General features: G+C 35.1%; 1 protein-coding gene and 1 long non-coding RNA gene across 2 annotated transcripts; both read right to left on the bottom strand.

Annotated features, from left to right (window-relative positions):
• Positions 1–11,565: 11,565 nt before the first annotated feature.
• LOC135790854 (tigger transposable element-derived protein 4-like) lies at positions 11,566–13,119 on the bottom strand. The gene has a single exon (XM_065301138.1). The coding sequence runs from the start codon at positions 13,117–13,119 to the stop codon at positions 11,566–11,568; it is 1,554 nt and encodes a 517-aa protein (XP_065157210.1).
• Positions 13,120–16,805: 3,686 nt separating this feature from the next.
• On the bottom strand, positions 16,806–18,448 carry LOC135790371 (uncharacterized). Its single transcript, XR_010547738.1, has 3 exons — positions 17,945–18,448; positions 17,736–17,866; positions 16,806–17,664 (listed from the first exon to the last, which is right to left on the bottom strand). It is a non-coding gene; the product is annotated as an uncharacterized lncRNA (long non-coding RNA).
• Between the last annotated feature and the right edge of the window lie 673 nt (positions 18,449–19,121).

Raw genomic sequence — 19,121 nt, 5'->3', positions numbered from 1 at the left:
TCACCCCAATGGTAATGTGTAAGTACTTCATCGTTTTGCGTTGCACTCACTCGTTCACTTTTCACTCCCTGATCCCGGCATAGCTACCCTTTGCTCCAGTTATCTTTCTGTTAATATGCACTAACGTGCTTACATTGAATTACAATTCATGCAATACAGTCAGTTGAGTTCATTAAATCATGGTTATATATAGGGAGTTCTCAAATGGAGTATTTATTTTATTTTTATAGAAAAGTATTGAAGGATACGAACGAATTTTTCGTGAGTTTAAAATACGCTTGGTGGATTGGTATAGAAACGGATTTGCAATGTGTCATCTCGTGATCCCTTCAGTTGATGCGGATGATTCGGACGGCGATGATGCCAAAAGAGCCCTTGAATTATTGACGCTATGAGATTCAATCATGAACTATCTCTATCTGTTCATTACGCTTGCGTGGATTTTCATTATAACGTGAAGATATCCACACCTGGTTAGAAAATTGCTTTTAATTAATTAAAATAAATTACTTTTGGAAAAAAATTATTTGTTATAAATACTTGGCAATTAGGCAATAAAAATAATCTCTCAAACAGAATTTATTTTGTTATACTTATTTATTTTTTTAAGTAAGATTTTAAAATGATTTTTCTCACTCGATTCATCGCTGATCTTATATTTGTTTAGCGAGGGCCGGCTGCATGAAGCACGTTGCTTGGCAGCGTGCTGTCCGCAAAACCGCAAACAATGCTGGATAAAGATAGAAGAGCGATGATTTGTGAACTAGTCGACGACGAGTGATATCTGCCTACAATGGCGCTCGTTGACAATAATGCCTAGAATTGTGCCCAGCAGATTAAAAGATAGTCAGAGAGTCCTCGAGGCTTCAACGACCACAATATTCAGATCACTGCGCTGCTGCAAATCTATCAACATCACAATCAGAAAGAACCACGTGCATTACCATATCATCCCATCTCATATAAGATCAAACAAAATAAAACGTTTAATCTTTAATCCATTAGCAAATAAACTAGATTGACGCATCATAAAATATTGAGAAAAAAAAACGGAACTTGTTCATTATCCCAACGAATTCTTTTTGGTTTTTGATTTTGGGAACGTTTGCCCATTCATTGGCTTCCTTTCGATAAATTCATGGTAACATCATATCGCATATCCTATAATTATGCATTCTTATAAACTTGTTCCGTTCGAAATGTTATGCTTTGAAAATACGTTCGTTTTTACCGAGTGTCAAGAAGACATTGAAGATATTGTGTAAGACGTTGAGGAGCCATCTGAGATTGGATCAGGTGTAGCACGCCCATCGAAAAACTAGACGCGACCGTTGCATGGCGCGGCAAAAAACTGCCATACTTGACTGGCAAAGGGCGACGTTGCGCAAACCAAAAGAGCACCCATTCAAGAAATACTACACAAAGTCTACAGAATGAAGAAGCGTTTTGTCAATGAAACGAATGAAAGCGAATGGCAATGGCTTCGCGAACGGAACGGTTTCGAGGTGGAGCACCCACATCCGGGGCGGTGCTCACCATCTTTGATTCTTGTTCCTTTCAAGCCTAAACTGGAAGAAACAAAACACGGGGACCAGTAAAACTTGAAGTTGCAACATTTAAAAATTTACCATCAAAACCATATTTGTAATCAATTATTAATTTCCTAACAACATTTTAAAAGTTTAAATCATCTGGTCAATAGGTATTTAGCAAAATTTGTAGGTCCATTTGCCCGCATTGAATTAATATTGATGAATGAATGTAATTCAATCCACACCTAATGACCTTTTGGGTTCTCATCCGTCTCTGGGAGGAAAAAGGTTGAGACCAATTTTGAAGTGCGCGTTGACAATGAGAAAAAGGTACAGGAAGTATGAGTCTATAAGTGCGCTATTCATGTCGTGCGTTTTTCACCTGTTGTGCGATGAAAGATGGCGAGCAAACGAAGCAATTCGAAGAAATGACAAGAAGCATTGCAGTTAGAAGGCGGATCGCGATGCTCGTGTTTCTATTGCGGAGACTCTTGATGGTAGAAGAGCAAATAAAAGCGACAAGTCCATAACTTCATAGAATCAAAGAATTCAAAGTTTGTATTAATAATTAGATTTTGGTGTGCATTTATCATTTTCAAACAAATTTTTCAACATGTAATTAAATAAATTATTTTTATTAATTTCTTCTTATTTAAATGTTATTCCAAAACCTTATTACTGCAACCATTTTCAGCAAATACATATTGTAATCCTGTACAAATACCTACCTCCAGACAAATTTCAATTCATCGTATCTTGACAATGATTTCATAATAGCTCGAATAGAAAAATGGTCAAAATGTCAACACGTTAACGGGGCACAATCAGTGCAGTTTCTCGGTTGGCCAAACACGAATGAGTTCATTCATAAAATGACAAATATTGTAGCCACAAGCCTATTCATGTTAGAAAAACATTTCATCACTCTGATGGCTGCATTCCAGCCAAATTTGCAACCGTATTCATTCATGATTTTTAGTGGTGCATTACAACTTCTTGTCGGTTTCATTCATAAGATGAATCGTTGTAAATGCCGAGCAAATTGAGGCAGTAGCTTAAATGATTTCTATGAATTGTCACGGCGTAGGGCTTAAGTATATGTCATCACAGTGAGAGTGCACTTTATTATTTGACCATTTGTCAAACTACCAATTTTTACTTGTTGAGTAAAACATTGATTTTAATTTTTATCAACTTTTTCTTAAAAGTTTCAAATTGCCTTCTTATTATTTTATATACCTACCTACCTAATAATAATAATGATACTTTGAGTTTTTATTTGTTATAAAAGTTTTAAATTTCAAACTTGAATCAAATTCGAAAACTTTTCGCACGTTTTGATTCTTTTGATATTGTGATGTGAATCTATATCACGTAAAAGAAACTTATTAATTGTTATATTAAGAAGTAAATTGTATTGTTGGATTGAAGCAAGTGTACAATGAAAACTCTCACTTTATTGCTTTAATGCCTTGACACAAAAACTTAATCGTTTCCAAATCATGTCTTGTCTTACAATATGTGAACTTCAAATTTCAAAAGATGTCCGAAGTAGTTAAAAAAAGTTCAAAAAGCGCACAAAGAATACTTGTACACTTGAGCCCCTAAATGAAATTCAAGCTACTAGCTATTGCGAAGCAAGAAAGCCAAAACGTTGATATTCATCAAAAAGTGCTTCTCTTTTTAACCTCTCAAGCAAAATAAAAACTACAAAACGATGAAAAAATGCGAGAGAATAAAAAAGCGTATGAACAATCGATAACATCTCTTGACGTCGCTCGTTGTTCTTGTGGTGCTCTTCACATAAGATCACAAGATCACGAGATGTCAGACTTGAAAAGTCTTATAAAGAATATTCAAGAATTACGAGTATAAAGACAAAACCAAAACTACCAGCATAATTCCTACTTGCTATCATGCGTTTAGTGTTTTGTAGGGTTTGTACGCTTCATGCATTCTCGCCAAGCTGAAATTGAAGTGGATGTCAGGATACCATCAGGGCAACCATCATCATCACAAAATGGGACAAAAACAACCCGTGTCGCTGGAATGCTGGCTGGCACGATTCGAACGTCGAAGATCGAACATCTCATTGTTCCCAATACGCATGCGAGTGGTTAATCTCATATAAAAGCTAGAGTTTCTTCCACACTGCAAAACCTAAATCGCAAAATTCAAAATTCAAAAGCGTACGTGTAAAAGTTGACAACATTTTCTGTGTGTTACAATCCCACGAATATAGTGACGATCGACTCATCTGATGATGATAACAATAACAAGGATGAGAGAATAAAGAGCACTTTTCTATAGATGCATAGTTACGAACAGTTTCAACTTGAAGAAGATCCGATCGTGTGATTTTTGAGATCATGCAATCGATAAAGAAAGGGATGTGTTTGTTGTGTGCAAACAATGTGTCAACTCAAAGTGTTAACACCTTCACAATCACAAAGCATAACACATTTCAGTGTTTACAATAGTTGACAGAATATTCATAAACGTTTTCTTGAAAACTTACGATAGACATCAAAGTCTGTTCCAAAAATATGTTTAAAAGATTGTAAAACGCGTTAAAGAAAATAATATTGAAATTATGCCAAAAATTAAAGTTACAGATTTGTTCAAAAAATTCGAATAAATCAATGAATATTTGTAACTTTTGAAAGGTTTGTTTGTTTTTGGCTTTCTCGGCTGTGTAAGTAAGTATGTAGGTACTTACACCTCAACTTCGAATACCTTGCCTTGCTCGCTCACCTCTCTCACGCACCCGCTTACAATATCCACCACATATGTTATGTGCGTGTATTATGTGAGCCGTTTCGTTCGCTGCCGACGCGACGACGCGTGCATGTACTCGTTGTTCGTACGTCGCCGTCAGCCCGCGGAGAGAGCGTATGCGTGTACGCGCGTACACGAGTACTTGCAACGCGGGTCATGTTCATGCTCTCCGACTTTCTACTTTCCTGCTACGTCTCTGTACATTTAACAAATTGTTACATTGTTATTTCCGGCGCAAGCCCGTTTCAACCGAAAAATTGTTTAACGAAAACAGAAACGAGACAGTTTTTGAAATAAATCACAGAAAGTCCATTAATAAATTCTAAATATTTTCATAGATAGGTTTAAAGGTGATTAATTTTCTATTTAAATCGCTTGAAATATTCTGGTTTTATTAATAGGATCTATTAATACAAGGAAGGAGAGAATGGTGAGCACAAAGCAGAAGCCGATTATTTTAATAGCTTGTTAATAACAGATAAAAACGATATAAAATAGATAGATATTATATAATTAGAAAATATTTGTTTCATAACAAAGAAATTGATGAATTTCTAGTTCTTTTTAACGCTATTAAAAATTATTAATTAATTAAGAAGGCACCCACATGTCTTAATTCAAAATATTAAATTACTTACTCGTAATCACCCAAAAATGTTGAGAATTTCATATTTATACAAAAAACCGTTGAGTTTAGCTGTAGTGTATCACAAACCAATAGTTAAAAAAACGAAGCCAATACTTTATTGTTTCTTTAGGATTGTTCTTTCTTAGTCCGTCGTCTATCAAAGTAGAATGAAATGAATGTTTGGCATGCACCGCATTCCAAACGATCGTTAACTAAGTAGAGCATTTTCGTGCATAAATTTGATTAGGCGCTCAGAACTTGGCCGTAAGTTCGGGCTGTTTTCGAGCGCAAACCAGTTCTCGAATAAGTAAGTAAGCACGATTCACCCACAATTTCATATCCCATGCAATCCACAAGTAGTAGGTATAATATGAGCAACAATGACGCCCACGTGTAATTACTATGCAATAATTATTTTGTTCTAGAACTAATTTTCTGGGTTGTTCGAAATTATTACAGTTCAAAAGATTTGTAAATATGTAAGACATAATAAAACATGGATATAAATTTGCTGGTTTATAGATAAGATTGTTTGTCGTAACCAAACTGTCCTGGCAGATTTTGATAGCGTTGGTATCCCGATGCGGGAGTAACTTGTGTAATTTCACTCAGATTGCTACCAGGAGACCAGAAAACCACATGGTAAACGTGTGTAAAAGTATACGAGGTTTTAGTATTTGTAACCTGTAACTTGCCAGCAAGTAAACTCGCCTACTGAATGACAACGATAGGAATTAACGTACGATTCAAACCGTTTCACACTAGTGCTATATTTTTACAGAGAGACTGTAAGGCGAAAAGAGGAAGTTGCATTGGACGCCTCAATCGAAACGACCAGCGACCTACCTCAATCAATTTAAACTGAGACCCACATTTGCATTTCTGCCACAAACATCAGGATACCAGAAACGCAAGAAGGTAACCACAACTTTCCCCCATCTTACTTGTGCCCACAGCACGCAAACTGTTGATTGTATTGGTTCAATGGAGGATTCCGTTCGCTATCTAGTTGGAAACAATTTTTTTGTTTTCTTTTACATCGCGGCGAACGCCGTCGAAACTCTGTTTTCATATCAGGCGAGCAGAAGTTGCCGTGGATGACTTTGTACACTTTGTGGGGTAAATGCTACAGAAGGCGGAGCGCACAACTAAGGCGTGAAACAAACAAACAAAACGCTGCGTCGTTTATGGATTGCCGGGCCTGTCGGCAAGAAAGCGCGACAGCCGCTTTGTTCGTGCCTCTCCCACTGCCGGCGACAGAGGCCGTAATCGCTAGAAGAAAAAAATAAATGTCTTGCAGCCGATACACCTCGATTAGGTGCGCATAAAACGTAGCAAGTAAATTGTAAACAACTCCGGTCGCAGAGTGCCAACCAAGTTGGAATCTATCCTTCTCTTAGGTTTTCTCACTTTAATGTCGATTTACAATTATACAGAGACGGATTAATTTTATTCAAAAATATAATTAAACAATTATTTTGTAACGCACATAAACAGATTGAAATTTACACGTATGAAAAATATTATTGTAAGAAAATTAATTTAAATTTGTTGAGCCCTCCCTGTAGGTAATTTTGTAAATACATTTGCGCCTTGTTTCAATGGTGGAATGCTCTTTTCTTCATAAATGCGGATGTGTGAGTGTAGAACGGAATCGTATGACGTTGTGTTGATTGTGATGAAGCCCCATCAATCATTTGTGATGTTTTTGACGAAACTAGAGTGATGTTTTTACACGTTTCTACCAGGCGAGCAGGAAGTGTATGCTGTTAGATTGAGTTGCCGGGCGTTTCCCGTTCTATTTGACCTCCTTCAGTATGGAACCAAAGGAAAACAAATAAAACAAGATACGAGCTGTGCTACGTCATTTAAACATGAATTATAAATTTCAATTCTGCATAAAGCGTACGCGAATTTAATTTGTATGAAATTAAGATTTTTAGTGAAAGTAATTGTTCTTTAAAGATTACTAAATTCAAGATTAAAAAGATTAGATTAGAGACAGATGTTTATATAAAAATATGCGTTTGGTTTATTGCGTGTCTGTAATAATGAGAGACCCTAAAAAAATAAACTGAAGCATTTTAGGTGACCGAGCGAAAAGAAACGCTTGTAAATGCTGAGCAGGAGTTCATAAAATCGACGAATATGTAGGCTGTAGTTGTAAAATGTTTATAGAGTTAATTCAAATGTTCTGCCATTTATTTATTTAATTATCAAAAATTGCGCAGAATCGCGTGTAGTGCCAAATTCTACGCGTCTTGGGACTTACAAAAATATTCATTATAAACATAAATTTGGAACAGGTCACATGAATTCGAGGTATTCGGTTGAGAATTACAAACCAAACGCAGAGCAAACAAGCAAGCGACTCAAAGGAATTAGCACTTTCCGTACCGGAAACAACCAACCGAACCTTGTTGCTTAGCGATGACGTTGAGCTGATAGTCAGTTCCCAACATGCGAGTCCATAAAATGCTAGTACGGTTAACAGTACCGTTATATTGTTATAAACAATTCCACGCAGTCGCCCAACCTCACGTCGCAACGTTGATTGGTGTACCGGGTCGGACGGAGGATGGCGGTGGACACAGAAGCAATATACATTCTAAAATATTGTTAAATTGTATTAGGACGCTGAGAGCAGCCGGACGTGCGTTTGTTGCTGCGCGTCGCGCATTTGTTGTGTCGGTGGCGTGATTAACTATCAGCGATTAACGGCATTCAAATGGCTGAATGTTTTTCCAGCGAGCGGCCGGCAAGTGGGACCTGCGATGGCGGGTGCATGTGTGATAGTAGAAATAATATCGAATATATGAAATAATTTTAATAATAACCTCGAAAATACGAGAAACAAAATTCTTAATCTGAAATATAAAATAAACAATTTTATTTTACAAAAAATAACATGACTTGAATGGAAACGTTTTTCTGACAGTTAAATAAATTTATTTGTTTAATTAAACAAAATTTCATCAAAAAAATAAAAAATCATTACCAATAAATTAAACTTATAGCACAAGTAAATTTGGTATAAATATTAATGTAATATTGTATATATTTCATTCTTCTTATCGACTGCCTGCCTGCTGACTCTACTCTCCTCGCTTGATTCCGCTAGAAGATTCCCTTCCCTTTGTATTAGATCTAACCACTAAATCTAGTACATATATGCAGCAGGAGAGCAGAACGCGAGGCAGGCGTGCGTGCCGCGTATGGGAATCAATGACGTAACATATGTGAACTGTGGACCCTGCTGCTCGGTCGTCGTGGTTGAGTTTGCGTTCGCGAGCAGCAACAGGCGCTGACATGAAGTGCCGTATAGCAGTATAAAAAGTGAATGGGTGGGAGAACGCAGGAAACACGGGGCGGTTCCTGCATCGGCGGCAGTAGCCTGCTGCATGCGGTGTTATGTTATGCGATCCTGGTCGATGGTGTACGACGGCGACCGCGCTCAAAACGACAGTTTTGACAAAAACGACTCCATCACTCAGCAGGAGATTGGAGAGTGAGGCCGATGACGTTGGTTTAATAAATGAATATCGCTGCACGTTGGTATTAATTACACATAATATTATTTGACTTAATTATTTCGTACTATCATTATCGAATTTTATTTTGCTTATTAAATTGTGCTTGAGAATATGTGTAGCAGTAATACAACTGTTAATATTTAGGTATGTACTGGTACAATTTGGTCTGATGTGAATTTTTGGGTACAGAAAATAGCAACTTCTCGTGTTTACCTGTTCTCCTTTTTTGAAAGCGCGGGAGGCAGTTGTTGTAAATTGAAATCGTTCAAATAGACGCAATATTAATAAAAAACGAATAATAAAAATTCGTCGTTTTTATGCTGTTTTACGCGTTAAAACGCAGATTAAAGCTCAAAACGTGCTGTTTTGCTAAAATAAGCATTTTCAAGCATTTTAGATCGTTGAAATCGTTCAAATAGACGCAATATTAATAAAAAACGAATAATAAAAATTTCGTCGTTTTTGTGCTGTTTTACGCGTTCAAACGCAATGGTGCGATTCTGAGCAGCACCCGAAGTGCCGTAGTGCCGAACGAACGCTATTTGCGATTCTGAGTGGCCAATGGAGGTTTTTTGGAAAGTTCGGGTTGCCTCAATCTTTCGAGCAGCTTGAGGGTGCCGATAGCCTTCGTAACATGTTATACGCATGCGCTACTCCCTTGGCGCGGGTGAAACTGCCTTATTGCAGCTCTTCGTTCTCACTTGCACCCGCATTCGCTGTCTGCTGTCTCAGTCTGCCTATTCATCAAAATTGGTAAAGTGAAATATTTTGACGAGCCGTGTGCTCAGCAGATGTGAAAAAAGATGAAAATGAAGAGGAATTGCACACATCGAATATATCTGCATTTTTCAAATGTAAAAATCCACGGTTGCAAGTAAAATTTCGAAATTTAAAAAAAACTCATAAAACCAATTAATTTGAGATTAGTAAAAAGCATGTAAAAGGTTATTTATATTTTTCGATTACGTTTCTTCAAAAGTAATTTAAAATCAAAACAATGAATAATAACAACTATTGATTGCGACTTTTCAAACCTCTGTATAAAACTGAAATAGAAATAATAAGTATTAATACATATTTGATGCATATTTGGATAATTGAAAAACTCATATATTTGAAACTCGCGCGCTTTCTGTCAAATTCTAGGGTGCAGCGGGATTGACTTTAGGTAAAGTCATAGATGAGCGCTCAGAATACCACTTAAGGCAGAACCGTAACATTGGCGTAAGAAGCGTCTCGAAGCTTTCGTACGTACGTTCGTTACGTGGTGAACACAGAATCGCACCATAAAACAATGGAAAATAAAAAAACAAAATCTTTGCGAAGTTGTAATTCATGAATTACAAACTTGCAAAAGAAATTACATTCGTCGAAGAATGATTACCATTGTTTTGTGGTAGAATCCAATTACTGGTATGAAACCAACTTCAAGTCGCAAATGATTATTAATATTAAAAACACCACCCCCGACCACTGATTTTGCATCTTAATTTGACGACTCACTCTTTGCTTTAAATACGTATGTATGGAAAACAATCAATCACTAAATAAAATACTATAAAATTTATTATTTTATACCTTTAAGCCCTTCCTCATATTTTTATTTTTTATTGATAAAGTCTTAGCGTGTGACGACTTTAGTGCCTCGTCACGGTGACCTTAGTACCTCGTCACGGCTTCCCCAAAACCTATGTGCCTGAGTATGTAGCTTCTCGCTCCGGCATCCATAAATCAATGTGTTTCCATTCTTATCGCTCCTCCATAATCAAAAGTGTTGTAATTTTTATTACTACTTGATTTATGTAGTTCGTTGCTGGCACAATCATGGTGACCGGTTCTTTAGTATGGTCATTCGTCGTCATCATGGCGGTCGGTTCCTGGGTGTGGTCACTACGCCGTTTTTTCTTTCTTCAATACTTACCAACGCAACTCAAACATACGACATCCGTCGATAGTTGGCGCTCGAACCTCACACAACGCCATCTACCAGACAAAAACCATACCTAATAGATCGACACGACATCTACCGGACAAAAACTATACCTGCTCTCCCGACACGCCATCTATCGGATAAATACTGTAACACTCTCCACTTTCCATCTCCACTACTCCACCTCTGAAGGTGATTCCAAAACCCGCAATATCTACTAGCTAGGTTCGTTACTTTGTCTGGGGTAGTTCCTTATGTAAAACTAAACTACATTGTATTTTAATTAATATAACTTATCTGCTAAAAATCACTTTGCGCAACACTCATAAACAAATTTCTATATAATTCACGATACGGTACTATCTTGCTAAGTACAATATGATATAATTTAAAATTTCGCATCAAGCAAAATTATTCTAAAGATAGGTACTGTAACACCGCGTTTGCATGTTATACCAAAAAAAAGGACTACAATTTTTAGCGCAACAAGTACATACCTACTAGTGCGCACGTACATAAATTTTAGCAATATTTAAGTTACGAAACTATTTTGGAGTACTATTACGCACACATGCAAAATTCAATATAACTCATGTTACGGAACTATTTTGCAGTATATTTAAAGCAAGTAAAAAACATAAAAAATTAAAATTTGCATCTAATAAAATTATTCCAAACTTAGTAAGTTAACTCGTTCACATGTTGTACTAAAAAACAACAGTTTCTAGTGCAACGAGCACCTAGAAGTACCCATACGCATATGTTTCAATATAAGTTATGTTATGGAATTATTTTGCAACATATTTTAATACAAGATGATCAAATAATTAATTTTACATCTAAAAAACTAATTCCGATGTGAGCGAGATGTGAGTTTACCAGCGCGTACTTAGCGCAATGACTACAAGTACGCACCCACACAAATTTCTATATAGCTCCCGTTATTGAACTATCTTGCTATATACCTACTCGTACAGTAGAGTCCGTTTATAATGACGAATTGACAAACACGTCATAATAAGCGGACGTCATACAAAGCGTTTTTTGAAATGAAAATCCTTTGTTATGTAAATATGTACATATGTACTTAGGTATTTTAATACAGAAACATAGTAATTACATATGTATCCATACATATTAAATCAAAACCAAAATTGCACGTAATCAGCACATTATAACACATACCAGTGTATTTTTTACGGTAAGTAATCTGTGATTTTTGTCTGCTTTTGTTTTTTTCATTTTATTGTAATAACATTCTTTAATACTATTGTGTATAGAAGACATTGCTATGGTCAAATTATCATTTTCAATATTGCTGTGAACAAATCGTGATAATAATTCTGCAGCTTTTAATGCCTCCTCTGCGGTAGGTAATGGTGCTTCCTCAACTTCCTCTTCCCCATCACTTTCAAGTTGGTCCTTAGCACTAATGTTCTGTACGATATTTTCATCAGAGGGTTCTTCGAATGTGAGAAGAGCGCTATCGATGTCAACATAGTCTTCCCACATTTCTGGTGCTGCTAAAGAATCTGAATTTAGGTTTCGTGACCACAAAGATAAAGGAATGTCATCTTCTTCATCGAATTCATGTTCTAAACCATCGTGGCTTTCTATGAATCCTGCCTGTTTGAAACAGTTATGAATGGTACTTTGTGACATTTTATTCCAGGCATCATTAACCATCAGATGTGCATCTAGCACCGTTATTTTTGTAGAAGAGTTGTTTTCATTAGCATCAACACAATTAATCATTTCAAGGTTCTTCCTAAAATTCATTTTGAGTAATCGTATTATTCCCTGCTCCATTGGCTGTAGTACTGATGTTGAATTAGGCGGAAGGAAAGCAAGTGTTATAGACTTTAAATCAGTAACATTTGGATGCGCCGGGCAATTATCAACCAGCAATAGAATCTTTTTCTTCTTCTTCACCAAATCACGATCCCTATCACGAAGCCATTTTTCAAAAAGTTCTGACGTCATCCAAGCTTTACGATTGATAGCATAATCGACAGGTAATGATTTGACACTTCTAAAACATCTTGGTTTTTGTGACTTTCCAATAATGAGCAATTTCTTCTTCGCTGTGCCACTCATATTCGCTGCTACCATGACAGTTATTCTATCTTTTGACAACTTACCTCCACTACAATTTTCACAATTAAATTTTAAAGTTTTATTCGGCATTAATTTGTAAAAAAGTCCAGTTTCATCAGCATTAAATATATCATCATCAGAAAACTGTTTTCGTAAATTCGGCCACACAGATATCAACCAGTTTGTTGTTGAATTTTGATCAACAGACGAAGATTCACCGACAATTTTTTCCGCCACAATGTTATGTCGAACTTTGAAACGACTGATCCAACTTGCAGAACAATTGAAGTCGAGAATACCAAAACGCGCGGCAAAACCATTTGCCTTTTCCTGTAGCTTAGGGCCGCTGACAGGTATTCCTTTGTTTCTCATGTTTTTAAACCAATGAATTAATGCTTGATCAACATTTTCTTGTCGTGATTTTCGAAGCCTCTTCGGTTTCAAAACATTTGAATTGAACGATTGCTTAATACGGTTCTTGTTTTTGAAAATCATTGAGATTGTTGAATGACCCACGCCAAATTCCTTTGCGAGACGTGAGTTAGATTCTCCATTTTCTAATCTGCATATTATTGCACTTTTTTCCTCAATTGTAAATGCTTTACGTCGTTGAGATGACATTTTTTTTCACAGTAACAAATCAATTACTTACTGAGATTCAAAAGAGAAACGAGCCACGAGCCACGTGGCGAACGTCGTCGGGAATCAACGAACATTACCGGAGGTGTAAAGAATCATGTCGGTCATTATAACCGGACATAATCTATTAAAAATGGGTCATAATAAGCGACATGTCACTGTACGGGAAGTCATTATATCCGACTTTTATATATAGAATTTTATATGAAAACCAAACTTTGTAGTGTAATTACGTCATAATAACCGGTTGGTCAAAATAGACGGATTCATAATAAACGGATTCTACTGTACAAAATTTTAACATTATTTTTACTACACATTTTAAACAAAACATATTTATTATGGTAAAAGAATGTAAAAGAGTAGTCAAAATAAGGAGACCCATGCTTCAAGGTCTCATGTTATTCTTATGGATATCCGGTTCGTTAATTTCGGGATTGTTCGGCAATGTTTGTATGTGGAGTGGAGAGATTGGGGCACGAAGTATAGATATAAGGAGTCCGAACGGTATAGGCTTTTTCGTCGTAGTCATGGTTCACAATTATATACAAAGCTAATAGTTCTCTTTTCTGCCACTCATTGCGCTTGAATCACTAGTGAATCAATGTACGTTGGTTCGTGTTCATAGCAACATTGAGACAATTTGTTTACATGACAAGTGTTTTTGTGTTGAGATACTTCTGTGATTATTATTACACGTGCTGGTTCTTGTGAATGTTTAATTGAAGTCACCACCTCTAAAAATACATATTTCTTAACTTTGTCGAATGCAAGTTATCCATATTGTTAACTTTTATATGTATGTATACATTAATTTGAATTGAACGTGATAGTATTATTTTTTGAACCAATTTATTTATTGAAATTAGTAGTAAAAAAATGGGAAGGTGTTGTGCTATTCCAGGATGTTTTAGTGGCTGAAAGACTAGTGAGAAGGTAGAAAAAGTAGTTTTATTCAAAGTAATCGTGTGCTGTGAGTAATATCTTTGAAAAAATATGTGTTATAAACAATTAATTTATAACTAATAGCCCAAAGATTTAAAATATGTCATAATTTCATGTATCTTAGGAATATTGGCGGTGTCCATATAATGGTATTTAAACGCGTACACTAACGCATAGTGGCGCCCTCTATTAGCGAATGTTTGGTCCCTAGATGGTGACCATTAATTTAACATGACGTTCGGACTCCTTATATCTATACTTCGTGGATTGGGGGTACGGTAGTTGACAATTGACGTCACGAAGTATAAATATATGGCGCACGAAGATTAGATATAAGGAGTCCGAACGTCATGTTAAATTAATGGTCACGATCTAGGGGACCAAACATTCGCCAATAGAGCGCGCCACTATGCGTTAGTGTACTCGTTTAAATACTAACTCGTACATTACTATGGACACCGCCGGAAAAAAATTCAACATGAAACAAGAGATAATCCGTGACACGAAGTATAGATACTGAGATAATCTGAAAAGCTAAAAAAAATCAGATATTAATTAATAATCATAAAAAAAAAATTAGCAGGAACCACACCATTTTACTCAAAAATAAAAAAAAGAAGAATGCAAAGAAAAGGTTTATAAATAAATTAAGTAAATAAATACAAATTGCTTTAATTTTTATTAATATAATTTAGAAAGCTTCCGGCATTTTTAGTTTTAACTGTCCTCTCGGTAGCACATTTGTTGAAACATTTGTCCTCGCATTATTAAAAAATTGTTAATTATTTTTTTTGGTCAATTTTTTTTTATGGTCTTCACAGCCAACGAAAATTGTGATTTTCCTTTTTAAAACGTCGTCCAGTATTTCAAACATGGTATCAATTTTGACTGTTTTTGTGTCTACCACCATTAGCACAATTTCTTCCAAGCTTGAAATTAAATGAAACAACGATTCACTTGGATAAATTAACGCACCTTTGTCCATATATGTTATATATTTGTCCCGAGCCTTCACTGTTCTTATGTGCATAGCTTTTGTGCAATCGAAGCATTTGGAAAATCTACTTATTTTACGGGCTATATATCCCGCAATATAGGAAATGACATAGTTGCTACTTTGTGCAATCTCATAATCATGGTCCACCGAGCTTAATAATACTCCAATGTCAATGTCATCGCTGGTATTTCCGTCTGTATTGCTAAGATTTCCAGATGCATTTTCAATTTTTGAATTAATTTTCTTGCTCCAGTTGTCCTTATTTGTATTACTTGCTTCAAATGATTCCCTAGTCAGCATTAGGGAACATAACAACTCTCCTGCAGTCACATTGGATTCTTTTGGAGCTGTGATCATTGCACCATTTGTGAAAATAAAATAGGGTCACACGCACTTCTAGCAATACCAAAAAATTTCTAAAATTATATAATTGCGTTATTAAATGATTAGAATTAATCACAATTATAATAAAAAAGACAAATTTTCTTAAGAGTTACTTTTAAACTTATTAGTGAAACAGTAACGAAAAATGCACAATAACTCACTTCAAGGAAATCTTGTGTTAAACGAGAGGTCATTACATAATCATAATTACATTCGTGATGCAAAAAATTTATTAATTCTATCGTAGATCCTAGCGAAATTTTTAGTCCAGTCGGGGTACTAGTTGTTATTGCTAAATAGAAGTTTTTCAGCTTCTCTACGTCGATTGACTCACCAACTTTTTTCCTTCGTTTAGCTTCTTCTATTTTTTCTTTAGCTATAGTCTCCCAATTTCTTACGAAAGTGTCAAAGTCAACAATAGCCTATCAAAAAGTAAGAAGTTATGGCGAGTTATTAATAACAAATTTCAAATAATCCAACAAATTCGTTTGAAGAATATTTAGGGCACCTTTCTCGAAACATTATCATCAACAGGTCTTAAAGCATCAGCGGGAGTTCTAGATGACATAGCTTTAATTAATTTGTTTACTTTCTCGATAAAAGTTATGGTACTGTCACAGTCATGTAATTCACTAGAATTGGTTTCATCTTTCAATATCTTCATTGCATTTGAGACAGACTCAGAGAATAGATATAAGAAATTGATTAAAAGTATTGAGTTATTTGGTAAGTACTTTATTGTAAATCATATATTCACATATATTACATCACATACAGTACATCAGATACATTCATGCGCATACCTCTGTAGCTAATGGAACATTCATCTTTTGGTAGCCCTCGGGATTAAGATGGTAAGGAGTCAATTTATAAGCCATTTTTAGATTAGCTTTTAAATAATTATCATGTTGTAACAGAGCGCTCCAATGTTTTTTTTACTACTCCCTCCGGAGTCTGTAAGAATTAATATAAAAATTACTTTAGTTTGTCCATATTACAATATTACCCAGAATGCAGGCTGTTCCCTAATTTTGTTCCTAAATTTTTTTAATAAATGTGGAAAATCGGAAAAGAACCAGAGACGCCGTGAAAAATTGTACGGGTGTTCTCAACTATAATTTCCATCCCGTATGCCAAGCAATTTCCATACACCGCGATTCCATTGGGCTGCATCTGATACAATTCCGTCAACATAAAAACCAGCTTTCTCTAGTTGAATAGCAATTTTTGAAGAATTTCGCTGGTCACTGAATCTTTGCTTAAAAATAGACCCACAACTTGCACCCACTTTCCCTGAAAAGGTTGAGACATAAAAACCAACGAGCCGTAAGAATTGTATATTAAAGTGCCCCTTTTTGATAGATTTCCATACGTGAACCTTTGAATTTCAGGGTATCAAAAATCGCCTTAGGAAATCCAAAAGCGCTATCAAGTTTTTGTATGTATCTCATTAAAGTGTCTTTACATGGTAATGGGAGAATATTTTTCTTCCGAACGTGTTCATATAGTGAACTACTTTCAATACTCATTAAATGACATTCATATATCCATTCAACGGAATATCGACGTTGCTTAGGACTCTTCGCTCTTGCAGCCATTAAACAATTTTTAACAGTTTCTTGCTGTAAAATGAGTAAATCTGAAATTTTCTCAACTAAAACTTCTTCTTTAATTTCAGCAAATTTATTTCTTAACTGTAATAATTGCCATTTTAAATTTTCATTCTAAAAAGGAAACATTCAAAAATGTTTAGAAAATAAATACAAACTATTTGAAACAATCACGCCAACGTCCAACGTTGAAGATAAAAAAATTAATCATATTCATAAAAAAGAAATTATCAAAATTTCTCATTTTTAGGAATTGTCGTACAAAAAGTTTATAACTTCAAGCACATACAAAAATACTTTACGCGGTTTCAATTTCACAGTGCTCATTAGCAATTAATATTTTTTAATTGTGTGATGTTATTTAAAATTTTAATAAAAACAAAACTTTACTTTACAACTCGATTGAGCTTTCTACGTTGTAATTTATAACTATGTTTAAAATTCATCCATCGAGCTTCCTCATTTGTTATCACTGTCTTACGTTTTTGCATCAAACGTCTCAATTTTAAACAAGTGATACATATGTACTCCATAACTCTTCGTTTATACCTTTCCTACGGCAATAATATACCCGCACAGGTGACTGAACATCTATAAAATTAGATAGTGATAGTGATTTCCTTTGTTATTATAAATTAAGGAGTCTCTAAATTCATGAATACTTTTTGTCATCGTATCCGGTTCCACTGCAGAAAAAGCAATTTTCTAAAGCGTCTAATAATTGCCAAACACAAGCCATCGATGAAATATTTACTTCCATATCAATAACAATATTAGTTTTCGCATTAATAATCTATAACAGAAGAAGTAGTAGAAGAGTACTATTTAAGTAATTAAATTAATTCCAATGATTTCTATTGAAGTTTCTTACCATTACTTTCCAATTTGCATCAATTTTAACATGACAAACTAATTCCAATTTTGAACCTATATATGACAACGAAATTAAAGAATTTATTACAACTGTCCAACACCAATTCTGTCGCAGTGACTGAGTTTCTAATATATTTTGGATTGAATGAAAAGAAAATTCCTCAGTCCTATTCATGTCATATTATGATTGCAGTCACCAATTATTGAACGATCAACAATATCTATATCAATTATATTTTCGTTGCTATCACTAATAATATTAGACTTAGGTTCCGCTTCCTTCTTTAAATGAACTCGTTGAAATTCATGTACATGTACACCACCATCTTTTAGAACCGTTCGATCAGTTTTAATCACATCCTCTGGATTAAAATGTAATTCACAAATATATCTGCTAGCTTTCAAATTTTTGCCAAGAGCAGAACTCCATTTCTTGCACAATTTTGGGTCCTTAAAAAATTATATTTCAATATTTCACAAGATACATGAAATTATGACATAGTTTAAATTGCCATTAGTTATAAATTAATTGTTTATAAATATTATATGTTTCTAAAGATATTACTCACCTTGGTGCTTTAAATAAACTACTTTGTCTAATATTCTACCAGCTCTCGGCCACTCTAAATATCCCTGGAATAGCACAACACCTTCCCATTTTTAACACTACTAATTTTCAATAAATAAAATAGTTCAAAAATAATACTATCATGTTCCAATTCAAAATTAATGTATACATACATATAAAAGTTAACAATATGGGATAACGCATTCGACAAAAGTTAAAAATATGAATTTTTAAATTTAAGTGAATTCACTAAACATCTACAAACCAGCACTGGTTCACGTGTAATAATAATCACGAAGTACTCCAAAACGGTGCAACGTCAAGCAAACAAATTCCTTTCTCAATGTTATGAACACGAACCAACGTACATCAAAGGTTCACCGCAAAACCATGCAGCCAGTGGCAGAAAAAGAGAATCGGTTCTTGTTTCTGCCATTCTCGTTAAGTGTGTCTTCGTTCCATCTGTTTCTTCGGTGACTGGTCCATTCATTGATGTTCTCGATATGGTATGCTTTTCTTTATATCGGTGTTCCTGATTCTATCTCTAAGAGTCTTGTTCTGATGCAAGTCGTAGGATTTCATCTCTGCCAGCGGCTAATACATTCTT

The sequence above is a fragment of the Atheta coriaria genome, unplaced genomic scaffold, assembly GCF_025399875.1.
Source record: "Atheta coriaria isolate IRGN ID8LTWV9N9 unplaced genomic scaffold, Caltech_Dcor_3.1 hic_scaffold_4_pilon, whole genome shotgun sequence".
Classification (NCBI taxonomy): domain Eukaryota; kingdom Metazoa; phylum Arthropoda; class Insecta; order Coleoptera; family Staphylinidae; genus Dalotia; species Dalotia coriaria.
The sequence above is the reverse complement of the archived record's forward strand: the minus strand, read 5'-3'. Positions and strand labels throughout refer to the sequence as shown.

What these genes read in the sequence shown, in the direction of transcription:
- LOC135790854 (XM_065301138.1), bottom strand. Translation starts at nt 13,119, where the DNA reads ATGTCATCTCAACGACGTAAAGCATTTACAATTGAGGAAAAAAGTGCA.